Source organism: Girardinichthys multiradiatus, chromosome 11, assembly GCF_021462225.1.
Source record: "Girardinichthys multiradiatus isolate DD_20200921_A chromosome 11, DD_fGirMul_XY1, whole genome shotgun sequence".
Taxonomy (NCBI): Eukaryota; Metazoa; Chordata; class Actinopteri; order Cyprinodontiformes; family Goodeidae; genus Girardinichthys; species Girardinichthys multiradiatus.
In genome coordinates this window covers 26,543,335-26,567,220 of record NC_061804.1, presented here as the reverse complement: position 1 = coordinate 26,567,220, position 23,886 = coordinate 26,543,335, and the positions used below count along the sequence as shown (strand labels likewise).

The 23,886-nt window shown below is 38.5% G+C and overlaps 1 protein-coding gene across 3 annotated transcripts in view; it reads right to left on the bottom strand.

Annotated features, from left to right (window-relative positions):
* Positions 1-1,844: 1,844 nt before the first annotated feature.
* Positions 1,845-23,886, bottom strand: part of srrm3 (serine/arginine repetitive matrix 3) — a 113,631-nt gene continuing 91,589 nt past the window's right edge. Inside the window, exons 9-14 of one of the 3 annotated variants that reach the window (XM_047379422.1) lie at positions 23,775-23,882; positions 21,025-21,190; positions 10,811-11,082; positions 10,486-10,737; positions 10,256-10,381; positions 1,845-3,066 (exon numbers count right to left, since the gene is read on the bottom strand). In XM_047379422.1, the coding sequence (XP_047235378.1) occupies positions 2,790-3,066; positions 10,256-10,381; positions 10,486-10,737; positions 10,811-11,082; positions 21,025-21,190; positions 23,775-23,882 (1,201 nt within the window). In that variant the 3' untranslated portion in view covers positions 1,845-2,789. The other 2 variants (XM_047379421.1, XM_047379423.1) reach the window with 2 other exon arrangements.

Sequence of the window (23,886 nt, the reverse complement as noted above, 5' to 3'; positions counted from 1 at the left end):
AATCATTAAAGGAGCTGGTAAAATCACTGGACAGAATCTGGACACATAGTGAGTGAGGGACAGGAGGACAGTGAACAAATTGCTCTCCATCGCTACAGAAAATCATTCATCCCGTTCGCCATCTCACTGTAGAACAGCTCTCATCTCTGTAACAGGTGGACCTGATCCTCTGCCCTTTATATCTGTAAATACTGTTTAGAATGTGTAAAGTCAAACTGTCTATGGATACCCTGCATATCTTCTTCATATTCAACCTGTAAATTTTGTAAATCCAGCTGTCTACTACACTACATAATTTACATAATTCAATGCAATTTAATTCAGTTTTATTTATATAGCACCAATTCCCAACACGTCATCTCAAGGCACTTTACAAAGTTAATTCAATAGAATCATACAGATTTCATGTCGGGTACATACATTCCAATTAATTCTAACTATGCATACAGTTGCCATTGGCACTGCTATCCGTAGTATAGTTTGACTTTAAATATTACTGTGTCTTAGATTCTTTATTTAAGTTGCATTTTTAACTTCAACAGTTTGGCCTTCATTAGTTCATTTCTTGGATTGACCAACACAGGCATTGATAAGCCTTTTCAACCAATTAGAAGGTTGCTGGACAACTTTAAATAATTCTGAACAGACAGAGAGTACCATATAAGAGCTCCAGTTTTACTCAGCTGCCTAAGATACCTCACCAGGTAGCATGTGTCATGATGAAGAGAAATACAGTGTTATTAACATCACCTGTCAGTGGTCATAATGCTTTGCTTGAGCAGTGTAAAATAAGGGGGAAAAAAGCATAACACAAGGGTTTGATTGATTTATCATTTGTTTATTATCAGGGATCTTAGTTTATACAATACAAAGAATGATCTGAACAAAAGGCAATGATGTACTTGGATTAAATAAATCTGTTTGCAGGATATAACGATTGGGTTAAGTCTGCTTACACTAACAACTGTATGGATAAGTGGAAAAAGACTGCATGAATGGAAAGGAAGACTAAAGTGATTGTATCACCAGTTTGCTTGCTGTCCTGCAAGTTCTGCAGACAGATGCTGCTGTCGGTATGTTATGGTACATCTTCTGGTGATGGATGTAACTAGATGACCTCTGATAGGGTGTAAATATGCTGTGAAGTTTAATGTTAGTGATAAAAGGATGCTGCCTTTCTTGCAGAACAGTATGCTGCAGGCTTTCCCCTCACTCTTCAAATTAAGCATAAAGGTGGGCCTTTACAAGACAAGTCTAAAAAGGCCTGTTGTAGAAGAATTCACTTTTTTCACGTGTTTTCAACACGAAGTATTGAATCTGCACACTAGTTTCTAACATGACAACAAAGTAAGCCCTCTTTATTATTTCTTTTTATTTATTTTTTTGGTAAACCATTTGTATGTAAACCAAAAATATCTTGTTTGATCACATACTAATGCATGATCTATGTGCATTAGTGAGAAAATGTAAAATAAATTAGACATTACATCAATAAATAATCCAATAAATAAACATATATATAGAATAAACTCATAAATAGCTGAGGTTAAAACGTGTGCAGGGAGATAATTTGCAGTTTTCCTTCAGAGCAGCCTGAGTTCAGGCTACAGAGTAGTCACTGATCTTGAAGAAAAGGTTTGCACGCACACACACACACACACACACACACACACACATCCATGTTTTACTATCTTTATGAGGACTTTTCGGTTACTTCCATTGACTTCCATTCATTTTCCTTGATTTTTAGTCCCTAACCCTGACCCTAACACTAACCATAACCCTAACAATAACTCAATTCATACCATAGTCCTAAACCTAACCACTGTCCCAAGAACGGAATTTGAAAAAGTGAGGACCAGGAAAATGTCCTCACTTTGTCAAAATGTCCTCACTTTGCGATACACATACGAAAAATGGTTCTCACTCAGCAACAAGTACAAGAACACACACACACACACTCGCACACAGGTTAGTAGAAAGAACATGGTTAAGGGACGAGAGTAAAAATACATATTACCCAGCCCCCATCCCCCTCCCTTCAGACACTCGGTGGCACCCTTCTCAGTTGTACATCCTCTTCTAGGAGAGTCTTTACGGACGTAACATGCTAAACAGACCTGCTTAAGCTAAATGGAATATACAGTGCATAGTTTACAAAGCCAGAACGTATCAGAGTTTAAATCTATACAGGCATATCTATACAATAAAAGTTGTAATCATAAAAAAAGGTTTTATTTTTATTCCCTCATTCATCTGTCAAGTTCTACTTTGTTCTAAGTTTTGTTGATCACCCTCTTCAATAAAACAGACGTCTTTGGAGGAACGAGCTCATGATAGCAGAAAAGAAAAAACATCTGACAGGTTTCCTTTTGATAGGTTTTGTTGTCTATTTAGCTCCTGTTTTTAGAATACATGTATGTTTCTCTATATTCATGAAGTACATGTCTGCTTGTCAGCTCACCTCTGGTTGCCTTGTGGAGGATGAGACAAAGTGCTAACTGACAGAGAGATTTGTTCTTTGGGCTCAGTCAATTGATTTTTGACATGTGGAAACCGTTTTCTTTAAACACTTTGTCTATGTGACACATGATCAGAGACAATTAGAGCCAAATGAAATGTGCCATAATAAAATACATCTGTCTTTGTTCAGGATCTGCTGGAGACATAGTTGTTCCTGATGGAGGAGTTTAGCCTCTGGACTGTACAGGGGCTTCTGTGGCGGGCTGGTTATAATGAAGACAGAACAACAACCTCCTTCATCTTGTTCCCTCCACCATCTGATGCATTCAGAAACCCGGGCTGTCATAGCTGCTGCGGCTGTAATAACTGTGGTGGCTGCAGGAGCGACTTCTGCTTCGGCTCCAGCTTTGGCTGCGACTTTTGCTGCGACTTCGGCTCCAGTTCCTGCTTCGGCTCCTGCTCCTGCTGTGGCTCTGGCTTCTGGTGCGGCTGTAGCTGCTGTAGCTGCTGTAGCTACGACTGCGACTGGACCGTGATGGGCTGCTGTCGTAGCTGGACGATGAAGGACTAGGCCGGTAGTATGGGATTGGCCGCTTCCGAGCACTGGTGTGGAGAAGGAAGAATGGGGAGGGACAAAGATGTCGGACAAAGATAGTAGTGTGACAAGTTAAAATGAAGGAGATGATAAAATATTAAGATGATCAGGCTGTTATCTGCAACATGATGCTTTAGAGACAAGATTAGCAGATCCAGGTTAGATCCCAGAAATAGCAAACAAGTGCAGCGTCTGAAAGAGATCAGCTATGTGGGTTATAAAAAGCTGTTAATCCACACACTCAGCATGACATTGCCTTTTGTTAGTTAAAGCTCAAATAGATTGAATTGTTAATAGCAATCATGGAATTGCTTCCTGTAAGGTAATCAGCAGTTAGCTCCCCAAAAGAACCCCTTTCTCTCAGTAGAGGCCATCACCCATACAAATCAACACAACACTATGGGACAGATAAATGCTATCAAGGTGACATACATAATGTCTGTCCCACCTTTTTATTCCAGCTGAACTGTGGATTGCTTAACACCTTAGTTACAGGTGGACAGCTTTAAGAAACAGTGTTCACTCTTGGCACTAAAATTTGACTTGATCATATCTTGTTTACAAGCAAAAAACTGGAGATGCACTGAGAAATGGGCTAGTGACTGGATGAGGCGGATTTTATGTTTGACCAACCCCGATTGGTGATCAGCTTGACAGAAAATAAAAACTCAGATCTTTTTAGGACAAGTGAATGCAGCATACCGAAGTGCTTACAGGTTGCGCTAACAACAAAAATTTTTAGTGTGGAAGTTCTCACTGATGGTAGAAGATGCAAAGTTAACTGTTTTTAATATTAGTTAAGTTTATAAAAGGGCAGTCAGAGGAAGCACAAAGATGTAAGGAGTTTCTAGATATGAAGCTGGGGTTTTAATGGGCTCCAACCTTTAAACAAGACTGAACATGATACAGCAAAGTTGCTCTGTTTTCTTTCAGTTGAGCTTTGAATCTGTCTGTTTTGACTGAAAATTGTGACGCCTTTCACATTAAAGGTAAGGATCTACATTCTCTAGGGACTACACACAGAATCAACAAGTAATGCTAACTGTGCTAGTTATGCTAATACTTAACATGTATGGCAAAGGCAGTTTAAAATGCCAACTGTGTAATCAATTTGGCTTTGTTTTAAACTAGTAAAATCCTTTTTTAAGTGCATAACCTGGAGTGCCAACTGATCTTTCTCACACAGTGTCATCGCATTAGCACCTCTGTTCCTAATGTAAATATTTAATGACTGGTCACAGAAACTCTTTAATGCTTCTGTATATTTACAATAAATAAAATCTAAAATAATAATAAACAATCAGTTGTCTTTAATATCAGTCATTTTAAATATTAAGCTGGACACATCTGTCGTTTACTTTGATATGATGTGACATCATGCAGATTACATTTTCAGGTGTAGAAAAAAGAAGAAAAAGGTTTTATTCAATCTGTCTTGTTAAGGATTAAAGAAGATATGCTGTGATTCTTTTAGGTGGGATGTATTTATAGATACTTCTGTCCCACAGCTTGGAGGATTTTACCGTATTTGCTGATTTCAGTGAAGCAGAAAAAGAAATTTCTAAGGCATTTTAAAAGAATTATTGTTTTATTTAGCTGTAAATCTTTTGATGTTATATCAGATACAAATTCAATTGAGACTAGATTGTTGTTTTTTTTTTTGTTAAATATAGTTCTTAAAGAGAAATTGTAATTTGACATTTGCGTCGGGAGGACAGAACTTTGCAAAAATCCAAAAGACTGGAAACCTTGAATTGGCCACATAATCTCTGATCAGGGCATCTCCAAAATAAACATGTAGCCAGAGCACACGATGGGCTGTTAGCTGAACAACAGGGTTCAAGTTAACCTAACTAACATTTTTGGCATGTAATTACCATAAAAATCTTGTAACAGACACAGGTAAGAGGATTAATGAATAAAATTATTTTAATTGTTTTTAATTACCCACCATTTCATATGAATCAGCTGAGTTTAACAACCTTTTAATATGATGTATTTTTCAATGGGAAAAGTCAAAGCCATTCTGTGGTTTGAGGGGATTCATATTAGGTCAGAAGGTGGTCTTTTAGACCTTCTTCGGTCTTCCAAACTAATGAAGATAAAAGATACCATCCTCCATCTATCTTAGGAGCTTTCACATCTGTATTTACAATGTGATTGGACCATCCAGATGCTTATTAGTGCCAGGTTTGAACACGGTCTTCATTTTCTTTGTCTGATGTTTTGCCATTAGAAGCCACAAGCATTTTATTAATAATCATATCAATTGAAATAAACCTTGATAGCATTTTAATCACATCATCCCTGTGCTGCAACATTAGTGTGTAACGTCAGTGGGGTGTAGCTTTAAAGCTGAGTTTCAAAGATGTGATGAAGAAAAAGAGAAAGGACAGAGGAAAGAAACAGAATGAGTCCAGGTTTACTCAGGGGAGCTGTGATGGTTTGATGTTCAGCTGAGCTTCAGGGGTCAGAATAGTAGGGCTCTGCTGCACAGCAACTGTTACCAGGGTAACAAGCCTGCAGCATTTGAATTCAGCAGCATCTCGTTGTCTCGATGTAAGGACCTTTAGGACTGAAGCAAACATGACAAGGCATACTCATTTCACTCATTAAGTCTTTTAACACTTACATATGAACAAGAAAAGAAACAAATAAGTGGTAGATTTAACAGAAGTGGGGGGATCTTCCTTTTGTCCTGCTTAAATAACTGTGTACAACAAACGGTACATCCATAGAACATATTTCTGTAGAACATAACTATCACATAAGAAAGAAAAAAATGTTTAAAGTGAAGAAGAAACCATATACCAACCAACATATACAGCAGATAAAACAGGTACTCAACACATGAACACTTTTATCAGTAAAGCTTATTCTAATATTTCCACTGACAAGAAATTCACACCAGATCTCTGTAAAAACAAAGTTACCCATACACACAAAGTAATCAAATCAAATCAAGAAAGTTGATCCACAAATTAAGTTTTGTGTAAGGACCTGGAATCGTGCAGGGAACAATATTGAACACATGTTGGTATTTCTAGACCAGTCCTGCTGCTATGTAATAATCAACATCAGGTGGTTTAATATTGGCTGTTGGTATATAAAACTTTCTCTTGTTACCAAAGCATTACACGGAGCTGTAAGACTGGCAAGGCAAACATACCTTACAAACATACCAGCTGCATTTATAAACTTCTCAGTGTTCCAGTCAGCACCATCATCATTCCAGTCATGAACGTCAGTCACTTAGTCATTTTCTATACCGCTTCTTCCATAGTGGGTCGCTGGTGCCCATCTCCAGCAGCAGGAGGCGGGGTACACCCTGGACAGGTCGGCAGTCCATTGCAGGGCAACACAGAGAGATACAGGACAATCAACCAAGCACACACTCAGCCACACCTAAGGGCAATTTAGAGAGACCAATTAACCGAACAGGCATGTCTTTGGACTGTGGGAGGAAGCCGGAGTACCCGGTGAGAACCCACGCATGCACGGCGAGAACATGCAAACTCCATGCAGAAAGACCCTCGGCCGGGAGTCGAACCCGAGACCTTCTTGCTGTGCTACCAACTGCGCCACCGTGCAGCCCTCATGAACATTATTTCACCATAAACCAAACATGGCCAAGTTCCGATAATAATAAGAGTTATGCAAGAGCCAAGGAGCACTCGGAGAGAGCTTCAGGATGTCCTGGAAATAGCAGATACAGTTTTACCCATGAAAACAATGAGTAATGCACCAAAATAGCTGTTATGGGCAAGACTCCGCTGTTGAAGAAAAAACATACTGAAGCCTGTTTATGGTTTGCTGCAGAAGCAAGTGAAATATTAGGAAAATATAGTCTCCTCAGATGAGGCCAAAACGGAACCCTCTGGATGTCATTTGCCTAGTAGTGAAGTTTGCAGGTAGGAACATCATGGTGTGGGTTGTCTTACAGTATATGGTACTGGCAAACTTTATATAACCGTACGAAGGATGAATGGAGAAATGTATCGGAACGTTCTTGATAATAATCTGAAGATGAAAAGAGGGGAGATGATCCAGCAAGACAACATTCCCGAACACAGCCAAGGAAACTCTTAACTGGTTTCAGAGAAATAAAGTAAAGCTGCTAGAACCGCCCAGTCAATCACCTGACGTGTTCAGTTGAAATCTATGGAAAGCACCGAAGATCAGAGTGTATAGAAAGGACTCCTAGAACCTTCGAGAATTGAAGACAGTTTGCGTACAGGAAACATCTCGAAGTTGTCATTACTTCAAAAGGTACCTCCACAAAGAATTTGATTAATTAATTAATTAATTAACATTTCTGTAAGTGTGTTCAAAACCTATTCCCTGTGTCAGTCCATGTTTTTACCCATAATTTCATTTGTGGAATAATTTGCTTTGATTTCTTTGTATGGGTGGATTACTTTGGTTGTTGATGATATCTGGTGTGAATTTTCTGTTGACGGTCTTAAATGCATTGATGTGTTTAATACTTGATTCACCTGCTATATATGCTCTCAGTGGTTAGGGGCTGATTGTTTTAAAATTCCTGTTTGAATACCATTTTCTTAAAGTGGAAGTTGCAGATTACTGATAAAACAGAAAATGTACACAAAACGTTTAATCAGACTAAATAAATTCATTGTAACCTTTATTATGTTTACCATGGGGTGAGCTCCACTACAGGGCAGTTTGCAGCTTTTTTATTTCAGGATATGCAGAAAAAATGTTTACTTTGTTTTTAAAACTGACCATGTTTCTCAGTGTTAGAACTGATTAGGGAATAAATTAGGATTTTACTTCTATAATACCTACGTGGCATGCAAAAACATTCATACTCTTTAAACTTGTTCACATTTTGTCTCTAACTTCAGTGTAATTTACTAGGATTTAATATGAATGCACTCCACTTGGTTCGTCTATTACACACAATCTCGGTGAAATACTGTGGAGTTTGTGGTTGAAGGTCACTGTATATCAGTAAAATTATACATTAGGGTCAGAAGCAATTCATACTCACTTTGTAAGTGGAGACAAAGTTATAAAATAGAACAAATTTCTATTTTGTTCAGTGTGCATGGTGGAGAAAATATTTGGAAAAATAAAATTCATTTGAATATAATTTTGTTTAAATCGTGGCTGTAATGGGATATTTGTCGATAGAGAAATCCATGTTTCAAGTCTGCAAGCAAAGACAGGAACAATTAATTTTTTCCTCATTTGCTATCCAGAAGAAGTTACATGTACATCATTCAGTTCATGGTTGTACATCATTTAGTCCTGAAGCTGTTGGCCTACTTTTAATATTTTTTTTTTATATTGTCATTAAGCCAGATGTCTCATCCTTATACTGTCCATTTAGCATGTTGTAATTTACTCTACAGTAAAGATTAACGTAAAATGGGATTTCTAACATTTTTTTGTCTGAGTTCCTTCCTTTTATTTCTTTTTGCTTGGCATCTCTGTAGCTTGAGGCTGCTGAAGACATAAAACATATCAATACAGGTCCTTCTCAAAATATTAGCATATTGTGATAAAGTTCATTATTTTCCATAATGTCATGATGAAAATTAAACATTCATGTATTTTAGATTCATTGCACACTAACTGAAATATTTCAGGTCTTTTATTGTCTTAATACGGATGATTTTGGCATACAGCTCATGAAAACACAAAATTCCTATCTCACAAAATTAGCATATCATTAAAAGGGTCTCTAAACGAGCTATGAACCTAATCATCTGAATCAACGAGTTAACTTTAAACACCTGCAAAAGATTCCTGAGGCCTTTAAAACTCCCAGCCTGGTTCATCACTCAAAACCCCAGTCATGGGTAAGACTGCCGACCTGACTGCTGTCCAGAAGGCCACTATTGACACCCTCAAGCAAGAGGGTAAGACACAGAAAGAAATTTCTGAACGAATAGGCTGTTCCCAGAGTGCTGTATCAAGGCACCTCAGTGGGAAGTCTGTGGGAAAGAAAAAGTGTGGCAGAAAACGCTGCACAACGAGAAGAGGTGACCGGACCCTGAGGAAGATTGTGGAGAAGGGCCGATTCCAGACCTTGGGGGACCTGCGGAAGCAGTGGACTGAGTCTGGAGTAGAAACATCCAGAGCCACCGTGCACAGGCGTGTGCAGGAAATGGGCTACAGGTGCCGCATTCCCCAGGTCAAGCCACTTTTGTACCAGAAACAGCGACAGAAGCGCCTGACCTGGGCTACAGAAAAGCAGCACTGGACTGTTGCTCAGTGGTCCAAAGTACTTTTTTCGGATGAAAGCAAATTCTGCATGTCATTCGGAAATCAAGGTGCCAGAGTCTGGAGGAAGACTGGGGAGAAGGAAATGCCAAAATGCCAGAAGTCCAGTGTCAAGTACCCACAGTCAGTGATGGTCTGGGGTGCCGTGTCAGCTGCTGGTGTTGGTCCACTGTGTTTTATCAAGGGCAGGGTCAATGCAGCTAGCTATCAGGAGATTTTGGAGCACTTCATGCTTCCATCTGCTGAAAAGCTTTATGGAGATGAATATTTCATTTTTCAGCACGACCTGGCACCTGCTCACAGTGCCAAAACCACTGGTAAATGGTTTACTGACCATGGTATCACTGTGCTCAATTGGCCTGCCAACTCTCCTGACCTGAACCCCATAGAGAATCTGTGGGATATTGTGAAGAGAACGTTGAGAGACTCAAGACCCAACACCCTGGATGAGCTAAAGGCCGCTATCGAAGCATCCTGGGCCTCCATAAGACCTCAGCAGTGCCACAGGCTGATTGCCTCCATGCCACGCCGCATTGAAGCAGTCATTTCTGCAAAAGGATTCCCGACCAAGTATTGAGTGCATAACTGTACATGATTATTTGAAGGTTGACGTTTTTTGTATTAAAAACACTTTTATTTTATTGGTCGGATGAAATATGCTAATTTTGTGAGATAGGAATTTTGGGTTTTCATGAGCTGTATGCCAAAATCATCCGTATTAAGACAATAAAAGACTTGAAATATTTCAGTTAGTGTGCAATGAATCTAAAATATATGAATGTTAAATTTTCATCATGACATTATGGAAAATAATGAACTTTATCACAATATGCTAATATTTTGAGAAGGACCAGTATAGGAGCAGGACTGGAAATAGAAGTGTGTTTTATTAAAAGACTGTGACTTTTTTATAGAATGTTTATTTCCATGGTAAAATGGTGTTACCTGGTGATCCTTCGAGCCTCCATGAAGCTAGGTGAATCCCTTCTTCTCTTTCGGATGGGTGAGTAACTCCGCGAGCGACGCCGAGCTCGGCTGTCAGTATCAGAGCGGTTAGCGCTGTCCTTTTCTCTGTATGACACACCATCAGCTGTCAGAGCAGCAACAACAGCACACAACAGCAAAACTAATCTAGATGCTGAGTCCTTGATCCTGACAGGCCAGCCGTGTCTCACCTGGAGATGTTCTGTCTGCTGTGTGGGGACTTGACCTTGCTGGGGACCTTGTCTCTGGAGGCCGAGCGTGAGGATGAACGGCCGCTGCTCCAGGAGTTGCTGCGCTGCCGAAGGTTCACTTTGCTTCGAGACTCCTCGTTCTTCCTACCTGATGTGTGTGAGTGACGTCCTGGAGATACTGATGGGCTCTTGTGATGTGCCTGACCCCGATTAGAGCGGTTGTGACGCTTGGAGGAGTGGCCACCTTTTGTCCTGATGTACAAAGCAATAAAATTTAAAATATCCTCTGAAGTGCAAAGCTTAAAGATTTCAGCCAATGACTTACTTTCGCTGATGACGGGAAGTTCTCCCTCTATGAGTGTGGATGTGCTGGGAGTGGGCCGAGTCACTGCTGTGATCAGGGGAGTGGGAGCTCCTTTTCCGGCCTCTATGGCCGCTTCTCCCTGACGTCTGAGTTAAGGAGCTCCCAATAGCTGCGATCTTGCTATCCACACTCCCAGTTTCTTCTGCTTGGTTCCTGCTGGGGGCGCTGTGGAGCTTTTGCTCTTTTGGTAAAGTACACTGGATGCTTGCAGAGCTTGCATTCAGCAGACGCAGCTTCTGCAGAGAAATCATGACCAACAAATGAAAAAAAAGAAATAGGACAAAAATAGCATTAGAGTGTTTTCAGTCTGATGAAAAAGAGCTACGGTTTACTTGCCAAAAGAAGGTAAACATCTAAAAGAAAAAGATCTAGGTTTCTCCATATGGCTTATAGATAGTCCTCTATGGTGCAGCGCATGCAATACTTGGCATGCAAAACCATAATGAGTAAAAAAAATAAAAATAAAAAAATAAAAAATTCGCAAAAACAAACAAAAGAACTAGGAAGAGAAGGAAGAGAGGGAATAAAGAAAAAGTGAACCAAATAAGTTTTAGAGCAGAGGCAGAGAGTACAGAGCTACAGATTCTGGAGAATAGAAAGAGGACTTCTTCAGTTTTTTTTGTAATGGCTAAAAAAATGAAACAAAACAGGAAGAGAAGACAACTTGACGAAACATCACAGAAATGGAAGGAACAAAATAAAGATCACAATTATTGAATCAGTTGAATCAGAAAACAAACTGACTGCTATTCAATTTTCTCTGTGTGGAATTTTTTTCCTGAGAACATTTGCTGAGATGTGAACAGCGACCCATTTTCTTTGTTTTTTTTAATGGTTACTCTTGTTTAACTCCCTTCTGGTTAACATCCACTTACCAATAAAGTGGTATTCCCTCCTTTAGTAGGTAAGGTATGAAGAAAAGGGAAAAGTGGGGCAACATAAGTGCATCATTAGATTCACAAAATGCAAGAGAAAAAGACACAAAACCCTTCCCTGCCAGTGACTCATGAGACAATGCATGGAAATCAAGAGAAAAGAACTCAAAAGCAAAGAGGAAAAACCACAATGTGTAGGGATTCCCTCACACAGAGCGTAAATCCTCCAGACCCAGGCACTTTCCTAAAGATCACACAGCAGCTGCCAGGTTCAAAGATAATATAACACTTTCTATCTGTCTACATAGGACCTGGTGTTACTGACTGTAATGCTTGGACATTTTCTACATCAGAATTTGGGCTTAAGGACCCCTTGATCCAGGAAATGTTTTATTAGAACAATAATAGCTTTTATTATTTCCAGAGAGCTGTTTCTACAGAGAACTACTGACCATTTCCTCCTTATTAGGGTTATTCAAGGTTTCTTTAGGATTGTTGTAGCCAGCATACTTCCATTATAGTGATAAAACAATAAAAATATAACGGGACCTTTTTATTATTGCGAAGTAAAAAGCTATGCTTAAAGTTGAAATGTGTACACTTACCATTATGGACCACTGTTTAAAAGAGTAAGGCAGGTTTTTTTATACAAAGCTCTGCAAAAGTATTCATAGCCCTTTCAACATTTTGTCTTATCACAAACACTAACAGCTTTTTATTGGGACTTTATGTGACAGACCAACACAAAGTAATGCATTATGTTGATAGATGGCTTTGAAATTATTTTACAAAAAAAAAAAAAAAAAACACAACCAAAAAGTGTGTGTAGCATGCATTTGTAACCACCTTTCACAACTATAAGGAGCCTCAAGTATTTTAGGGTATATCTCTATCTCTCTAGAAACTCAAATACCTTTCAGAAAATAGTTTAAATTCAGTCCAACTAGATGAAGATCATTTGTGAGCAGTATTTTCCAAGTCTTGCCACAACTTCTCATTTAGATTTCTGTCTGGATTCTGAGCAGACTGGTCTTGCAATGCATGAATATGCATTGATGTAAACCATTCCATTACAGTTCAGGCTGTGTGTTTAAGATCCTTAATACTGCTGGAAGGTGAAACTCCACCTAAGTCACAGATCTTTAGGGTTTCTTTCAAGATTGTCCTGTATTTAGCTCTATTCATCTTCCCATCACCGTGACCACCTTTCCTGTCCCTGCTGAAGAAAAGCATTCCCGCAGCATGATGCTACCACCACTATGTTTTGCTCTACAGATGGTCAGGACAGGATGTCCAGTGTTATTTTACTTCACACAGGTTTTTCATTGCTCCATGAGATGGTCGGAGCTTAGCATATTGTTTCATGACCTAATGCTGCTTTAAACTTCATGACTTTCTACCTGAGCCGTCTGCAGAGTTCCTTGGTCTTCATGACGCTATTTGTTCATTAATATGCTTTACGAAACCTCCGGGGCCTTCACACAACAGTTGGATTTACATGTATATTTTTCCTTTTACTTCACAATTATACACTTTTTTAAATGATAGCCCCAAACTTTCATATAAAATCCCAATAATACATTGGAGTTTGTGGCGGATATGTGGGAAAATAGAGAAAAGCTCAAGGTACATGAATATTTTTGCAAGGTGCTGTATTTAAAATAGTGGACAAATCCATAGAAGCGACCAAAACCAGCAAAATAATTCATAATGTCATAACAATTTAAATAAAGTATTTTTAAACTAAAGCACCAGTAAGGCTGTTTGTTCAAGTTTCAATGTTACATGAAAGGCTTCTCATAATCATCTCGACTATGAATAGTCTTTACATTATGAACAGTGGTACTTTCAAAATAGAGAATCATAAAGCTGTCTTAGGCAGCAACTCTGTAGAGTTAACACTGATATCAATACCAATAATGATTTCTGATTTTCTTTTTCAAGACTGTATAGCTTACACTGACTTTGTTTTAATCCAACAATATAACACACATTAACCATAAAGAAACAGTGCATCAGGTATCTTGATAGATGTAATGTAGATGTAGCTTTGAAAATTGTCAGATTTTGATAACTGGCTGATTAACCGATATGCCTCTGTGGTGTTCCTGATAGCACACAGACTGTGTAGCTTTGTATCCCATAAAGTTAGATAATGATGGTGAGATCTTGGATTGTTTTTTTCCTACTGCCATCAAAGTGAATTATAATTAAAATATTAATCAAATATTTTACTTTAAAACCATGTTGATATCATGAAGGTAACCGAAGGCATTAATCAAATGCACTTTTTAACAAAAAATGCTAAATAGCTAAGATAATACTTTTGTAAGCTCTTTTTTGTCCCACTAGAAACCAAACATTATAAAATGTTTTATGGGGAGAAATATTTGACTAACAAGCACTGGTATGGCTATGAAAATAAAATCTTAATCTTTAAATGCAACGGAAGCATCCTAGGGACCCACTAATACACACACTTATTAGCTTTGGTCTTTTCAAAGGATTTGTTCATGGAAAGGAGAAACAAAACAGTGATGCTGACATTATCTTTTAAACAGTGTCTCTTATCTTAAGCATTCAACAACAATAATACCTAGATTAGAGATTCACAAGGGGGATTAGGAACTTCAACCCTTAATGCACTCTGCTAATAAGCAGGTCATAAAAAGATAGAAAGACAGCAAATCTCCAAAATTCGTTTCATATGAAGCAAATTTAGCGGGATCTTCAGCATGCATTATCAAGGGCTAAATAGCTCCAACTGATTGTTACAGAAAGAGAAGCCGTTCTCCACAGGAGAGAAGACAACTAAGCGGTGTAATCAGAAAGCATACAACCACTGGTGATTGTGATGGCTGTCAGAAAAAAAAAATCAATATGGAGGAACTTATTAGACAAATGTACTAATTCACCAACAAACAGATAGATGCTGGACAAACTGGAATGCATTCTACCGAAACAGAAAGAAAGTAAAGTAATGGACCTGGAAGATAAGAGCAGGATAGTGGACTTCTGAATGAAGTTAAGGAGTAAAGAGAAAAACCAGAGCTCTATGTAATCCAGTCTCTCCCGAGTCAAATCATAATTGATGAAGTCAAATTGATTTAGTTAAAGATCATTGGTCAACAACATAAAGAGAGAGAGAGAGAGAGAAACATTGACGTCACTCAGGCTACGGTGCTTGTCACATTCTCATCTGCATAAAGATCACGTGCGTAGGCAAAGCGTTACCTACCTTCCATTTCAATCAGTGACACGTATGCAATATCAACAAAAAAAGGAAAGGAAGAAAAAAAGAACAAAAAAAGGAGAAAGGAATGTTCTCCGCAGCGAAATGGGAAAAAGACAATGACCTCTTTTAGTATCACAGCTACATATTTAGTCCAGAGACTGAGGAGGAATAAACAAAACAAAAAATCAAAAGAAAATATAGGAAAAAATCCAGATGGAATTCAAAAACAAACTAAAACCAGAAACAAAGAATGAAGCTATAAACTACATGATTTGCTGTCTTTTTCGCTTGTACAAATGCAGCCATATTTGTATCAAAACAGGGACGGGAAGATAGAGGCACAGAGTTAATTGTTATATTAAAGTAGCGAGGGAGGAGGAGGGCATGCAGAGCTGGCTGATGTGAAAGACATGTGGGAAGAAAAATAACAAGAGTGAGACGTGAGTCACACAGGACGCAGATGAACAGGTAGCAGAGGAGGAGGAGGAGCAGGAGGAAGTCACTGCTAAGATGGACAAACTAAAGAGTCAACACATTTCAAAGGGACCCCAGTCACATTTAGGCCCGAGACTTCTCCAGCATCAGCACCCCACCAGCACTTCTCCACTCAGGACTTTTAGACGCTGGTCCAGCTCTCTAATAGACCCTTTTTAATTTTATATGTTTAAAATTATAAACAGAACCACAGCAACAAAGAGCTGAATGGAGCTTGTCCAAAGCTGCTCTCCGTGTTTGGGGCGGAGCTTACACTTCAAATGGCTTGGGTCCCTTTTTTAACAATATCTGTTGTGTTAATAAATGTGTTAGATGTCATTTCCATGATTCTATGGTCATTTGTTTTAAGATACTCCCTAATTAGCAGTGAGAACAGAAGTGACTCCTTTTCAGACCCTTTCATACACCATGTAGGAGGCAGACTGCCATAGGACAGCTTGGAGAAGCAGCAACAAGCTGAACTTTATCAAATGTTCATTAGTTCATTCTCAACCTAAAAGCTTTATCTTCAAAACATGTCCTAAAATATTTATTTATTTTTGGTAAATTATAAATGATCTGTGAATCCTTGTGTTATTTTAGATTCAATCTACTGCACTAATCAAAAAGTAACCCACTGGGGCCCTCCTGTGGCTAGAAACTGTAAAACATCCAACTTTCGCCAGAGAACCACGTGGGGCTCACATGACCTTTACTAAGCTAAGAAAGCTAATCTTGTAAATTTCCTTTAACATCACACTGGTTGTGTCATCCTTGATCTGATGTAATATTTCACCACATTATGGGCTGTACGTCCTCCAGAACCATCTGGAGAAAAAGCCCTTGAAGTTTTTTCATATTGGTTTAATTATATTAACTGTACAAAGAGTTTCCTAAATTTACTATGGCTTGTGTTATAAATTAGCATTAAGAACCTAAGTCACTATTTCATCTCAGGTCAACCCTGCAGCATGTTCAAGAGAAAGTTAAAACAACAAAGCTTTTTCACTTCAATTTTGTTAGTTGTTTGTTATGATTATATTCGCATCTAACCAGCGGGTGTAGCTACAGTGTCTTTCAAAAGTATTCCCATCTTAAAATCTTAAAACCACAAACTTCCAGTTATTTAATTGTGTTTTGGAGTGCTATACCAAAAGCACATGTAACTGAAAAGGAATGGATATGTAGTTTTTGAAAATGGTTTACAAATAAAATCTGAAAAGTATGGCATGCATTTGTATTTATTGCTGCTGCTGTACATTTGTTGGGGGAATTCCATTGTAGCCCTGGCTGTATGTGTACAGTCATTGCCTCACCTGTCAGTTTAGGCGGAGGGCCATGACTTGCAAGGTTTGCATTTGTGCCCCTATTATTCTTTCCATTTTCAGATGATGGATTGAATACTGCTTTATGAGATGTTGGAATAATTCTATATTATCTAACCTGTCTGCTGTGTACCTTGCTCTTCATGATGCTGTTCAAATAGACCTTTGATGCCTTTACAGAACATCTAGATTTATACAGGTTTATTTAGGGGAGTTAGAGTCATACCAAGTCATGTCACACTTTTCTTTTCTTTCCTATTTGTAAAAGATTAATCCTGCCTCTTGACAATTCAGCAGCACTTTATGTTGGCTTATCAAACAAAATATCAATAAAACGCATTGAAGTTTGTAGTTGTATTGTGACCAAATGTGGAAAAGTTCCAGGTATATCAATACTTTTGCAATACACTGTACCTGCTATAACTGAAGTTCTTTTAACATCATGATTTCGTTTTTTTTTTTCAGAAAGGGAAGCTTTGAGAAGGAGGACTGATTAGTTTGGTAAAGGTAATTCTGTTTATCTGATTATTAGCAGCTACTCCAAGTTCTACCGGGGGCTTTCTGCCTCCTACATGATGGAGAGATGGTTCCAAAGGGAACTGCTGCAGGAACACAAACTGTGATGACAGAGAACCAGAGAACCACACAACTTCAGCAGTAAAAATCAAACATCAGTTAGATCGAGCATCTATCACACATGGCCATCCTCCTGAGCCCTGTTTCAGTGAGACACTTGTAGCGCTTTAACTCCTCAATAATGGCAGAATCAGGTTATCATTTAGAGATGCTCCTCTTTTCCCGCACCCCCCTTCTTTTGAGATTTTCAGTCTGCTTGAACACATGAATTAGAAACAAATACTAAGAAACAGGCCGGGTCCTGTCACCTTCGGAAACTTGCACACTGAAATGGTAAGCGTGGGAGTAAAGAGGAGCATGTGTTTAATGCCTGGTGGTTTTGGAAGGAGTTGTTGGATGCCTGGAAGAGAAGAGGATCTATCTCTGAGCAGATCATGTGCTTGAGAAGAAAGACAACTGTATTGACAGGAAGAAACTATGACACATACCCAGTTAACCTACTTGATCCAGTTCCAAAGCATATGAGTGCTTTTTACATAGACAAGACAGAAAGATTTGGGCATTTATTCATGGACAAATATCATGTAAACCAATAAGGGAAAAACAGCAATGAATGAAATAAGCAGAGAGAGGAAAAGGGAAAAACAGGGATCAGATGAGACCTTATAGAAACATGCAAGCTGCAGTAGAAAAAAGCTATTTCACTTCTCAGAGGTCAGTGTTTACAGTGTGTGCAGCCATGTTTAGAGACATATTCATCACAGAAAGTGTATTTCATAATCAGCCGCTGTCAGATCTGATGCCTTTTAAATTCATTCTAACATTATGTGGGAGCCTGTGGTAGCCCCAATGATCTATTTACAGGAGGGAGGTTGGTATGAGAAAATAACGCAGCTGTTTAGAGTTCATTGGAGGAATTGTCCTTTAGATAGAAATAGTCATGTTCAGAACAAACTAAGAGCAGGAAAAAAACAAGGACTGTATGTCTGATGCATGACTTTTTACGCTTTAGGGAGCATACTGAACATATGTTTTTCTGTTTTTATTTAAGAAAAGAAGATTAATACATAAAAACATAAACACAAATGATTTAGCTCTTTTAAGTTTGTTTCTTGCAATATTTGCATTTACTGTGTCATATTTGAATAGAAAAGAAATAACTTTACAGTTATAGTGTTGTTACAAATTTCTGCAGTTTCATCATCGAACAAACAGTTTAATTTCAGAGAAAGATAACCTGGGTTAAAATGCAATCACATCCTAAGCCTGATAAATGACTGTGCCAGCCTTTGTGGCAACGTCCACCATCCAGCTTAGCAATAATGGACAATAAGTCTTTTCCATCACTGTAGGGAGACCTTGACCCACTCCTCTTTGTGGACTGATTTTCTTCAGCCATATTGAAAGGTTTTCATGCATGATCTCCATGAAATCCAGAATTCGGTTCCGTCAATTACAGCAAATCATCCAGATCCTGAAGCAGTAAACTATCCCCAGACCATCATACTACCCCCTCCATGTCTTACTGTTGGTATCATGTTTTTTTTCTAAAAAAGCTGGTATTTTGTGATTGATCTACGGGCTGCTTTTCCTTTCTCAGTCTTTAAACAAAATTCTCATATCTAGTGACAGAAACATTTAGAGTAGTTATAACTATTCTCAAGTGCAATGGACCTCTACTCTTTGTTTAAAAAATCTTTTATTTTAGTTAATTAATTAATTAATTGCATTTTCTTTATTATAAGAAATATCTGTCAGTGCTGTCTTTCCTGTCCTGTGCATCTAAAATGTGCCAGTGAATAAGTCATTAGCAGTGACCAGCACCTAAAACTACACATGATGAATAGCTTGTGGCTTTCTCACTGAATAATATCCGTGGGTGGGGTGTTTATATTTTAACCAGCTAAAGATTGCCTGCGAAAACAGTGTGTAGATGTCAGCTGCTTTGTAGCTGAAAACTGCTTTAATATGAAAGGGTTTGCTATACAATCCTTGCCGCGGGTTATTTCCCTCCATCTCCCCCTGTCCTTATTCTCTGCCACCCTGACCCCCTGCATTCCCTTCTTAGTCTTCATGATCTGCATGTTTGATTTGGCATTTATCTAGGCTTGGGACCCACAGTAGGAGTAACACCTCTCCATTACTAGGTTTGCTATACCTTGTAGTAAACAAAAAATGGTGCAATCTGTAAAACTGTACCTGAATTTCTGTAATAACCAATGCGAATAAAAAACATTTTAAATTGTTTTGCATGTTATTAGTCATTAGACACATAGCTATTGAGCTATGTCACCCATGGTTGTTGCATGTGAAATGAAGTGACAACTGCCCTTTTAAACCAATGACTTTGTTTGTGTCTCATTAACTCAGCCACACATGGTGCTGTACAACCTCTGTTAATGAACATGTTATTTTGGTGTTTGAATCTACTAATTGCTGAGAAACGGAAATTGCTTGAATTGCTAAGCATAGTTAGCCAGGTCCCTGAGCAGATCCCACTGGTTTACACTCTTTCCAACTAGAACATAAGGTTGGGTGTGATGTTATTCCTTGATTCCAAATTCCTACACCTAAAGCAAATAAAATATATCATTATTGCCAGGATAGATGGTATTTACAAAGGTTGTTCCATTCTCTATAACCAATAAATTGAAGTCTTGTAAAACAAATAAAAAAACTGCATAACCTAAACGAACTTGGCCATTAGAGAGCTGTTTTTTGTGTTTATTAATTATTAGTTTAAAAAAATCTGCATCTTCAATTATGTAAGCTTTATAGTCTGCTCTTTTCCATGTTGTACCTTAATCAAAAAAATCCAATGGAAATCTGCCTTCTGTGTTATTAAAGCATGATATGGTAAAGGAAAAACATTCATTTTTTCCAAGGACACGGCCGAATTGTTTCATTTATGGGAGGCAAATATAAAATTTGTATTATAAAAAATATAAAGCTATTTCCACAGTAGCTGGGGAACTTTGTAAAAAAACATTAAAAAAAAACAACAAATTCTAAATGGTTTAAATGATTTGTTGTTTAATTTTACTTTAATTTCCATTTTCTGTAGCATCTGTTTTTTTTTAGAAACAGCTTTGTATCTTTAGCCATTAAAATATGACACAGCAAATGTTTGAAGAAACTTCTTGCCATGTGTTTTCCCCCAATATTGTTAAGATTGCAGCTTCTTTGTATAAAAATTATTTTTCACTTATTTCTTTAGTACGATAGGTGCATGTTTAAATTAGTCATCCAAGGTGTTGTATGCAAGAAAAGCACAGGGATATCCCATCTCTTTGCTCTCATATGGTGTCACTGGCAGAACAACAATATATAAACTAAAAAAAACAGTAACTACCAAACAGAAAAAAAGCAACAACATGATGGCAAAGAAGTGAAAGAAACAGAGCCAGAAACAAACCAGCAGGAGCAGCAAGTTTCACACAGGATATGGGGCCTTGTACATGTCAAAAATGTTGCTGTTAATAATCTTCAGACATTGTTTACATCCCATAACCTGAGAAAAGATCACAACTAAATCTTACTAACCCTTGTGTCTAGTTGACGAGAGTTGATGTAAACCTACACAGGAGAGCAGGTTAAAAGCTTTTCAGAGACTGTAATAGAAACCACTGAAGGCGTGTTGGGTGGAGGTGGGGGTGGGGTGGTTGGGTTAAAGTACAGGAGATTACATACATCATTCCCTTTCTCGCCCTCGGCGTGTGAGAATCTGGCCGCCTTGCCATTGCGGCTACGTCGGGTGTGGTCCCCATTGTGACACTTGGCAGGATTGTTCGTCGGAGGCTGAGACGGTGATGCAGCAGACGCCTTCTGTCCGACTGTTTTGTGCTTGGAGTTCAGTCTGCAGCACAAACACAAAATTCAAACTGGATTACGGTGAGAACAACAAAAAACACAAGCTGATAAATTAAGGTGCTTTTATGCTTCACAGAAAGGAGTTTTATTTTTACTCAGAACGTTTAAAGGTGGTGTCCTACATACTGTTTCATCACAAGACAAACATAAAGAAAAACATATCTAAAATTTTGATGAGTTTGGAATAGGCTAAGTATTTTCTTTTACTATATTTTCATCATATTGTTTTCTTGCATCCTGAGCTGGATATCAAAAATACTTATTTCACAGGGTCACATGGGGAAAGACATTCTTCACCAGTACAGGGTGTAATGCAAGGTCACCATGAAAGTAGTGTGAATATCACACTTTTCTGAAATACACCATGCAAGAGAGGATACCACTTGTCCAAATAAGGCACTGTTAACTAGAGGCCTTGCGGCTGGATTACCAGTGAGAAATAATAGTAACGGCAGAGGAAAGTGGAAGTAGCAGTTGATTTATTCAGGCGCACACCATCAAGCCTAACAGCATCAAGCCTCTTAACAAGACACTATTGCAGCCTTAAATAGGCACAGCTGATAAAAGGACTAAACCATTCTCTACATGGAATTTAACATCTCACAACTTCCAACTCAAACATACATTTTATCAAATATATACATATTCCCCCTTACTTTTTATAAATATTTTTTACTTTTTTTAAACCTACACACCCAAACACCATAAAACCTCACAAATACTAAGTGCACAAATCCCCCACATTTTCCATGGTCTCTCCCAGAACCTATAAATGGTGTCTGGACCCCTGGGGAAGTATTTGTCCAAACACCCTGGAGAGGACACAGAAAAGACAGGTGAGTCACTTCCTTAGCACAACACTTCTCCTTCACTGACACTTTTAAACAGACTTTACACAAACATTTGCTCAAGTTTCACAACAGTAGACCTTATTTGCTCTGACTAACAATTCTCCTTTCACAGACACCCATGCCACTTCTTAATGAGGAGCAGCTGTGCAGAGCCTGGAACAAAAGACTACATGCTCATCACTAAAATACTCAATAAATATTCAATAAAAAGTTCAACTTGTGTGCAAATGATTATGTGCAAATCCATGCCTAAAGTGCAGTGCTAAATAAAGTGTATGTTAAAGTGCTAGATAAAGTGCTTTTAATAAAGTACAAAGGTGCTCTTAAAGTGCTATGAATTACTTAAATAGGAATAGTCCACGTAATGAAGACCTCTTCATTACAGGCACAAAGAATTTAAGCAGGCTAATCCCAACAGTGTGTTTAACAGAAATCTAAAACAATAACTGTCACGTTCTGTGTGCAGGTCTGTTGCACTGAAATTGATTATTCTGGACAGACGTTGGCCAAGAAGGTGAATCATGACACAGTGGGGCTAGGGCAGAGCAGCCGTGAACCCCAGAGAAACCAAGGGCCCTGTTTTCATTCATTACGTGAAAAGAACGTGTAGTGATGGTCCATACTATATTTCAGACAGGCAGCACTGAGTATCAAATCATGGAGTATTCTTGTCAAGGATGGACAGATCTTGCCACAGTCCATCTGGCAGATTTTAAAACGATTTTTGTCTAGGTCAAATAAGTGATTTATGACAGCTTAAAGCTGTAATTGGTGGAAATGACAGGGGTTGTCATTGGGGAAGAAGGAGGTCAGAGGAGCCGATAAGGCTGTTAGAACAGGTTTGGTGAAGTTTCTGGAATCTCACAGATGAATTTAACTCAAGTGAGTCATATTTATGTGGCATTCAGCTCCAGAACTCCTTGTAAGCTTAATTATGTAGCTTAACAGTCATTGTACGTTAGAAATAAAGGAGGCTCTCTGGCAGACATTAGCTGCTCCACAAACTTTCTTTGTTCTTGGAAAGCTGTTTACCCAACAGCAGTATTTAATCTCAATACTGCTTTTCATTTAATATATACATTTTTTTGCACTGAGATACCAGGTGGGACCTTGTTGATCTCCACTAGTTTTGTTCTTATTCTAATAATCCTTCCCATGTTTAGCTCTTTGGATATTTTTCTTTGGGTATTTATTTCACAGGCTGACCAACAGATTTGAAAAAGTCAGTACAAATAGTCCTCCATGACCAACCATGGTCAGGAAAAATTTAGGCATTCTTGGAGATGAGGTGACAGAAGCACAACTTTATCACTAAGAGGAGAACATATTTTAAATTAACTATTGAGAGGGAAATTAAAGCAAGCAATTGTCAGAACCTGAGAAAGAAAAAGAAACAAGACAAATATATTTTTTATTGGAGTACAGTCAAAGAACAGTGTGAAGCATTCAATGCAACATGGGCTAAGTAAGAATGTGACTGACAATGAATACTTTTTCATCAAGCAGGGGTGCAGAGTGAAATATTGCAACCATTTAAAGGGCATTATTAGAAGACATGCTGAGGAGCCCCATTTATATTCTAATCTTTCCCCTGAGGGCTAAGAGTAAATGAGAAAGAGAGAGAGAGAAGGACTGACGATCACTAGGGCAACCGCCCAGTCATCACACCAATTTCAGTGTGTGAACACACTGAGCAAGCACATGTGTGTAAAAGACTACCTGGAGGGAGATTTGGAGCTGCTCCGATTGGAGGACAAGGAGGCGCTTCGAGAGCTGCAGCAGCTGCCCTGATTCTGCGAGCTCCTGCTTGGAGTCTCACCTGGGGACCTGA